At 40.5% G+C, this 8,102-nt stretch overlaps 1 protein-coding gene across 1 annotated transcript in view; it reads right to left on the bottom strand.

Annotated features, from left to right (window-relative positions):
- Positions 1-8,022, bottom strand: part of LOC106599121 (uncharacterized) — a 12,530-nt gene extending 4,508 nt beyond the window's left edge. The window contains exons 1-4 of the mRNA XM_014190194.2: positions 7,860-8,022; positions 1,616-1,782; positions 691-792; positions 439-591 (exon numbers count right to left, since the gene is read on the bottom strand). Of these exons, the coding sequence (XP_014045669.1) occupies positions 439-591; positions 691-792; positions 1,616-1,782; positions 7,860-7,989 (552 nt within the window). The 5' untranslated portion in view covers positions 7,990-8,022. The remainder of the gene's footprint in view (positions 1-438; positions 592-690; positions 793-1,615; positions 1,783-7,859) is intronic.
- Between the last annotated feature and the right edge of the window lie 80 nt (positions 8,023-8,102).

Genomic DNA, 8,102 nt, shown 5'->3' with positions numbered 1-8,102 from the left:
TTGCAACAGCTCGCATTGATGTGCCATCCTGGATGAGCTGCACTACCTGAGCCACTTGTGAGGGTTGTAGACTCCGTCTCATGCTACCACTAGAGTGAAAGCACCGCCAGCATTCAAAAGTGACCAAAACATCAGCCAGGAAGCATAGGAACTGAGAAGTGGTCTGTGGTTAACACCTGCAGAACCACTCCTTTATTGGGGGTCTCTTGCTAATTGCCTATAATTTCCACCTGTTGTCTATTCCATTTGCACAACAGCATGTGAAATTTATTGTCAATCAGTGTTGCTTCCTAAGTGGACAGTTTGATTTCACAGAAGTGTGATTGACTTGGAGTTACATTGTGTTGTTTAAGTGTTCCCTTTATTTTTTTGAGCAGTGTGTGTATATATACACACACACACACACACACACACACACACACACACACACACACATACCTCGCCAACAAGTGCGTGTGAGCTATGCTCAGAGAGAGAGGGGAACCTGACGCAGTAGACAACCTCTGCCTTCACAGAGCTTGGTCTTTCACTTAGAGCTGCCTTCAGATCTTTGGAGGCCTCCTTTTTAGAGCGCACAGTACTCTCCTCAATCTAGACAGGAAATAACATGCTTGTTAAATGTGTACTGTTATGTACAGCGTTAGACTGTCACCTACAGGGCTAAACCTTGATATAGTTCTTCATATTTACCTTAAAACCAGGAAAGCGGATAATGTGGGCGATGTTTATTAAAGCCTTGCAGTCCACCTTCTTTGTATTTTGTTTCCGTCTCTTTAAGGCATGGTCTTCAAGCTATGGAAGGTGGCAAAACATTGAATAATAATTGATTGGACTATAGCAATTTGAGACACCCAAAGCACTTTACAGTGTAGGGGGGAACTCACGTCATCCCCCAATGTACACGGAACTGCCAAAATAAAGGAAACACCAAGTGTCTTAATAGGGTGTTGGGGCACCACGAGCCGCCAGAGCAGCTTCAATGCGCCTTGGCATAGACTCTACAAGTGTATTGGAGGGACGCAACATCATTTGGTGTTTTGTTGGTGGTAGTGGTGAAAAACAGTATCAGGCGCCGCTCCATAAGTGTTCAATTGGGTTGAGATCTGGTGACAGAGGCAGCTCCTATGCTCCTTTGAGACCCCTCTTTCAAAGTTACAGATCTCTTCTTCTAATCATGGTAGCCAAAATAATGGGCAAATGGGTATTTTTATACATGACCCTAAGCATGATGGGAAGATAATTACTTAATTAACTCAGGAACCACATCTGTGTGGAAGCACCTGCATTCAATATACTTTTTATCCCTCATTTACTCAAGTGTTTCCTTTATTTTGGCAGTTACCTGTATCGCAATATATATATGCCAATTACAAGAATGATAATGGAATGAGGCCTGGTTGGGAATTGGATTTTAGCCAGAGGCTACTCTTGCAATAAGTGCCATGGGATCTTTAGTGACCACATAGGGTCAGGAAACCCATTTAACGTCCAATCTTCTATTTCATTAAGGTACAGTCTATTGTTAGTTAGCCTAGTACACTTCAACATTATCGAAATGAAATTAATGTTGTAAAAGTGTATGGTAGAAATGACGGCGATCCGTCTTTGAACTTACCGCCTTCTTGTTCATTTTAGCAGCATGTTTCTCTTTAGCTTTTACTTGTCGGTCTTTCCCCTGATGGCATTCATATGTGCTTGTGCCCACAACCTGAAATGGAACTCCATTGAATGGGTGACTTTTTACCTCCCAGCTGATCTTTTTTCCTTCCAAAGGGTGTGCATCTGTTGAAGGACAAGAAACTGATACATTACTATTGGGAAACTAACGTAGGGTGGCAGGTAACATAGTGGTTAAGCACGTTGGGCCAGTAACCAAAAGGTCGCTGGTTCGATGCCCCGAGCAGACTAGGTGAAAAATATGTCGATGTGCCCTTGAACAAGGCACTTAACCCTAATTGCTCCTGTAAGCGGCTCTGGATAAAAGCATCTGCTAAATGCAAAAATAAATAAAGTAGCAAAGTTTCTCTATCCAAGAACTCCTCTGTGCTTGGAATATAATCCCATATGCTAGCAACTATTAAAAATATTGCCTGTTCCAGCTGGCTGGGTGTTATTAGATAGGTAATGTTTGGTGTGACACAGATCATTTGACCAACCTTAACTTGTTGATACTTCCTGACTCAGAAAACAACCAATGTCTTCTAAACGTCCATGTCTAGCTGCAGGGGGTTCATTTTCAATTTAGAAAATAATCGGAAGTCTACAACAGCTCAATAGAATGGATGTGCCAAAGAGGCATTTTTTCAAGTTGTATGTAGCTTGATGATAGCAATCTAAACTCCATATTTGGTGAGTATCTAGCATATTTTCTCATTATTAAACTTGAAAAGCTGGTGAATGGCTGCTTCCTTGGATCCTGAGAGGTGTAGTGGTCTAAGGCACTGCATCGCAGCGCTAGAGGCATCACTACAGACTTGGGTTTGATCGCGGGCTATATCACAACCGGACAAAAAGGTTAAATTGATACACACCTTGATAAGGTTTGGGTTAGCATTCCCATATGGCCATTTATCCATGTTTCAGCGCATGTTTACAGAAAACAGACAGAAGACAAGAGGCTATGCTAATTACAGTGCCTTGCAAAAGTATTCCCCCCTTAGCATTTCTCCTATTTTGTTGCATTACAACCTGTAATTTAAATACATTTTTATTTGGATTTCATGTAATGGACATACACAAAATAGTCCAAATTGATTTAGTGAAATATAAAAATTACTTATTTCAAAAGATAAAAAAAAAAAAAAAAGTGGTGTGTGCATATGTATGCACCCCTTTTGCTATGAAACCCCTAAATAGGATCTGGTGCAACCAATTACCTTCAGAAGTCACAAAATTAGTTAAATAAAGTCCACCTGTGTGCAATCTAAGTGTCACATGATCTGTCACATGATCTTAGTATATATATATATATACACACACAACTGTTTTGATAGGCCCCAGAGTCTGCAACACCACCATGAAGACCAAGGCGCTCTCCAAACAGGTCAGGGACAAAGTTGTGGAGAAGTACAGATCTGGGTTGGGTTATATAAAAAAATATCAGAGACTTTGAACATCCCACGGAGCACCATTAAATCTATTATTAAAAAATTGAAAGAATATGGCACCACAACAAAACTGCCAAGAGAGGGCCGCCCACCAAAACTCACGGACCAGGCAAGGAGGGCATTAATCAGAGAGGCACCAAAGAGACCCAAGATAACCCTGAAGGAGCTGCAAAGCTCCACAGCGGAGATTGGAGTATCTGTCCATAGGACTATTTTAAGCCGTACACTCCACAGAGCTGGGCTATACGGAAGAGTGACCAGAAAAAAGCCATTGATTAAAGAAAAAAATATGCAAACATGTTTGGTGTTTGCCAAAAGGCATGTGGGAGACTCCCCAAACATATGAAAGAAGGTACTCTGGTCAGATGAGACTAAAATTGAGCTCTTTGGCCATTAAGGAAAACTGTCAGGCACAAACCCAACACCTCATCACCCTGAGAACATCATCCCCACAGTGAAGCATGGTGGTGGCAGCATCATGCTCTGGGGATGTTTTTCCATCAGCAGGGACTGGGAAACTGGCCAGAATTGAAGGATGCCGCTAAATACAGGGAAATTCTTGAGGGAAAACCTGTTTCAGTCTTCCAGAGATTTGAGACTGGGACAGAGGTTCACCTTTCAGCAGGACAATGGCCCTAAGCATACTGCTAAAGCAACACTTGAGTGGTTTAAGGGGAAACATTTAAATGTCTTGGAATGGCCTAGTCAAAGCCCAGACCTCAATCCAATTGAGAATCTGCGGTATGACTTAAAGATAGCTCTACTCCAGCAGAACCCATCCAATTTGAAGGAGCTGGAGCAGTTTTGCCTTGAAGAATGGGCAAAAATCTCAGTGGCTAGATGTGCCAAGCTTATAGTGACATACCCCAAGAGACTTGCAGCTGTAATTGCTGCAAAAGTTGGCACTACAAAGTATTGACTTTGGGGAGGTGAATAGTTATGTACGCTCAAGTTCTGTTTTTTGTCTTGTTTGTTCCACAAAAAATATTTTGCATCTTCAAAGTAGTAGGCATGTTGAGTAAATGAAATGATACAACCCCCCCCAAAAAAATCTATTTTAATTCCAGGTTGTAAGGCAACAAAATAGGAAAAATGCCAAGGGGGTGAATACTTTCACAAGCCACTGTAGCTATCTAACATGCTCTGAACACTTGTGTGTAAGCGTAACTCGGGAGGTTTAGCGGAAGTGTAGTTTTGTCAACTGGAGGCACCGATAGCTGTACGGATCTGTGCAAAACTGCTACAGTAATGAAAGAGGCCATATGTTTTGAAAGCTGTATCGCAAGCGATGACTATTGCCATTTTCGAACAAAAAAACAAGTAACAATTTTGTCTTTGTGGCTGTGGTAACTAGTGACAACCTCCATTAGCCCGTTACCAAATGGACATGCCTAGAAGGCATCGCGCTTTAGTCAAATTAACTTAAAGTTGAAATGTTTAGCATTTTAGTTTACCCTTTTCTGAACCTAATTCTCCTAACCTGCTATGAAAAGTCAAATCTGATGTTAATTTGACCAAAGCTGGAGCCAGTCTAGTCATGACTGTTACAATCAGTTTTGCCAGGTCCAGCTAAAATTGAGCCCAATGACCTCTGAAATCCTTCCCACAAGGCCTGAAAATTAGCCCCTCCAAAAAATGTGCAGCATGAGGAGTTGCCACATTTATCCATGAGACCCTTTTGCCATAACATTATTGAGCGAATTAAGGAATATCGACAATTTAACTACGTAGGTAATGAAGGAAAATGTGGTTTTCCATCAGAATAATAATTCTTGCACGTTTAAGAATGTCGCAAGATAAATTTCCCTTAAACTCTCCAGATAAATTGACATCCATTGATGAAAAATTAACTTGTTTTGAGTGCTATGATTAAACAATAAGGCCCTAGGACATGTGGTAGATGGACAATATACCACAGCTAAGGGTATATTCTTTGGAAATAGACCTTAGCCATGGTATATTGGTCATATACCACAACCCCCTGAGGAGCCTTATTGCTATTAAACTGGTTAACAATGTAATTAGAATAGTAAAAATGTTTAAATTGTCATTCCCATGGTACACAGTCTGATATGCCATGGCTTTCAACCAATATGAATTCAGGACTCAAACTACCCAGTTTCTAATTGTAAATAAATCCAGTTTGTGCATGCGCATAACTATAGATAAATCCAGTGGGAGAGTGAGTCAGTCATAACTTGGACAGAGGATCTCAATATCTGTGCAGGAAACACTTGGACGAACTTCAAAAAACCAACGTTAGGCTATTTTCTGGCAATTGTGCCTTCATTGTGTGCCAGATGTTAAGACTACAATCCGTTATAAATGGCCTATTTGCGAGATTGACTTATTTCAATAGGCATAGGCTAATGACTCATCTGGGTTTAATTGCAATTCAACTTTGCCATGGTTTACTGAGCTAGATGCAGATAGCCTATTGCCCCTGGAAGGACATCTCATTTCAGGGAAAAGTCCACCATGAAACTGACATTAAATGTGGACAAAGATACATTTGCGATAGAGCTGTAACCATGATCACAATTGATAACTTCCAATTTAATTAACTAAACAAGGCCATAAACAATTGCATAACACAAGGCTACAACAAAAAAACTGAGTTATAAGCTATTTATTAATTCCGTTTGCCAGCTCCAGCTAGGCTACACAAGTGGCACAAATTGATTTGCAATGACTCCAGTGATTTCAACATATTTATTGTACTGTATCAAATGGTAGGCTACAGTAGCCTAATGGCATTGCAATTAATAGCCTACTTGACGGCCAACAGATGCAAACGTAGCCTATCATTGTCAACATTCAAAGGTATTTTCATTGTGGACTTTTCTCCCATAACAGAAGCACGTGAGGGAGTTCGATAATTTCACATTTCCACTCGTGCAGCGCTCCAGACCCTAGAACTGAGCATGAGTAAACCCTTCGCTTGATATGGTTAACCATGAGAAAAGTTGACATTTGAATGTAGTTTACTTTAAACCACCTTTTAGCGAATGTATCTAAAGAGCTTGTGTGCATAGTCATTTTCCAATGATTTGTCACCGTTATAGTTTTATGGAAAAAGATTGTCTCCATAATGACAATCCCAACTTTTTTAGGATAAAGGGCAGCATTTGGAATTTTGGATAAAGCTTGCCCAAAGTAAACTGCCTGCTACTCAGGCCCAGAAGCTAGGATATGCATATAATTCGTAGATTTAGATAGAAACTTTAGTGTTTTCTAAAACTGTTAAAATAATGTCTGTGGGTATAACAGAATGTATTTGGCAGGCGTAACCCCGAGGACAAACCATCCTGGAAAAACATTTTGAGGTGACTGTTTTCAATTGGTTTTCTATGGGAACCTACATTTGTGGCACTTGGTTGCAGTTCCTATTGCCTCCACTAGATGTCAACAGTCTTTAGAAATTGGTTGATGTTTTTCTTTAGAGAAATGAAAAAGTACGGCTATTCAGAACGAGGGTCCAGCCTAGTGCTCTCGAATGTTTTGATGCGTGCTCCAGGTCACGCGCTTCACGTTGTTTTTAATCCGGTATTGAACACAGTTTATCCCGTCTTAAATTGTATTGATTATTAACGTTTTAAAATACCTAAAGTTGGATTAGGAAAGTTGTTTGAAATGTTTGGACAGCGGTTACAGGTAACTTACTAGATATTTTGTAGTCATGCTGGGCGAGTTGGAACCGGTGTTTTTCTGAATTAAACGCGCCAAATAAATGGACATTTGAGATATAATGAAGGAATTAATCAAACAAAAGGACCATTTGTGATGTTATGGGACATATTGGAGTGACAACAGAAGAAGTTCTTCAAAGGTAAGGCATTAATTATATCGTTATTTGAGTTGTGTGTCGCGCCTGGCGGGTTGAAATCTGATTTTCATGTGTTGGTATGCTGGGCGCTGTCCTCAGATAATCGCATGGTTTTCTTTCGCCGTAAAGCCTTTTTGAAATCTGACACGGTGGCTAGATTAACAAGAAGTGAAGCTTTAATTTGGTGTATTGCACTTGTGAATGTATGAAAGTTAAATATAAAAAGATATATCTTCTTGTTTTTTAAATTTAAAAATCGTGCTCTGCAATTTCACCGGAAGTTGTCGAAACGTTCCGCTAGCCGGACCCCCTATCCATAACAGGTTGCCTACCAACAACTGGTTAAAACCAAAATTGTCACGATGTGCGCGCGCTGTTCCCTCATTGACTCCGTTGCAGCACTCTCTCAAAGAGCACCCCCCCACCATTCACTCCGTAACAACCTGCTCACTGCCTGATAGTCAGCAGCAGCTAGTTACATATATATATATATATATATTTTTTTAAAGAAATGCTGCAGTGACAATTAGAAGTAGCCCAAAAACCCACAACCAATACATTTTCATCCGCGACATCGTTTTCAAAGTAGCCCAATTTGACAAAAGAACCGCGGACATGGCAACCCTGGTTACAATCTGCTAGCTAGCGTTAGCTCATTTTAAGATGTGGAGTAAGTAGCCCTTAGCCAAGAGGCAGTCCTTTACTAAATAACCAGACCAAAAGCTACAGACCTAGTTAGCTAGCTATTCCCACAGCATGTCTACATCGTTATTTGTTACTGTATACCCCAGTGGTCTACCTACACCAGCTCAGCATGGCCAGTGTACTAACTAGCTAACGTTAAACCATCTTGATAACGTTAGCCAATTCGCCCCGGGAGTAAGTAGCCTAGTAGTATATCAGACTGTGATAGTCAACTAGCTTACCCTTTCGCCCAAAACGTTTGTCTTTGCGCAAGATTATGTATTTCAACGACGTTATCTCTTCTTGTTTTGCTATTTCTTTAGTTATTTGGTCTTCACTGTCAAACTCGCTTATTTGAAATGTTGCTGCCATTTTGAAAATGACGGGGCTATCACTGCCTCATCTGATTGGTTGGATGATGGTGCTTCCTACTTTGCAACTACTTGGCCGAATAAAGCAAATCAGCGTGTTCTTTGATTTGATAA

Source organism: Salmo salar, chromosome ssa03, assembly GCF_905237065.1.
Source record: "Salmo salar chromosome ssa03, Ssal_v3.1, whole genome shotgun sequence".
Lineage (NCBI taxonomy): Eukaryota > Metazoa > Chordata > Actinopteri > Salmoniformes > Salmonidae > Salmo > Salmo salar.
The sequence above is the reverse complement of the archived record's forward strand: the minus strand, read 5'-3'. Positions and strand labels throughout refer to the sequence as shown.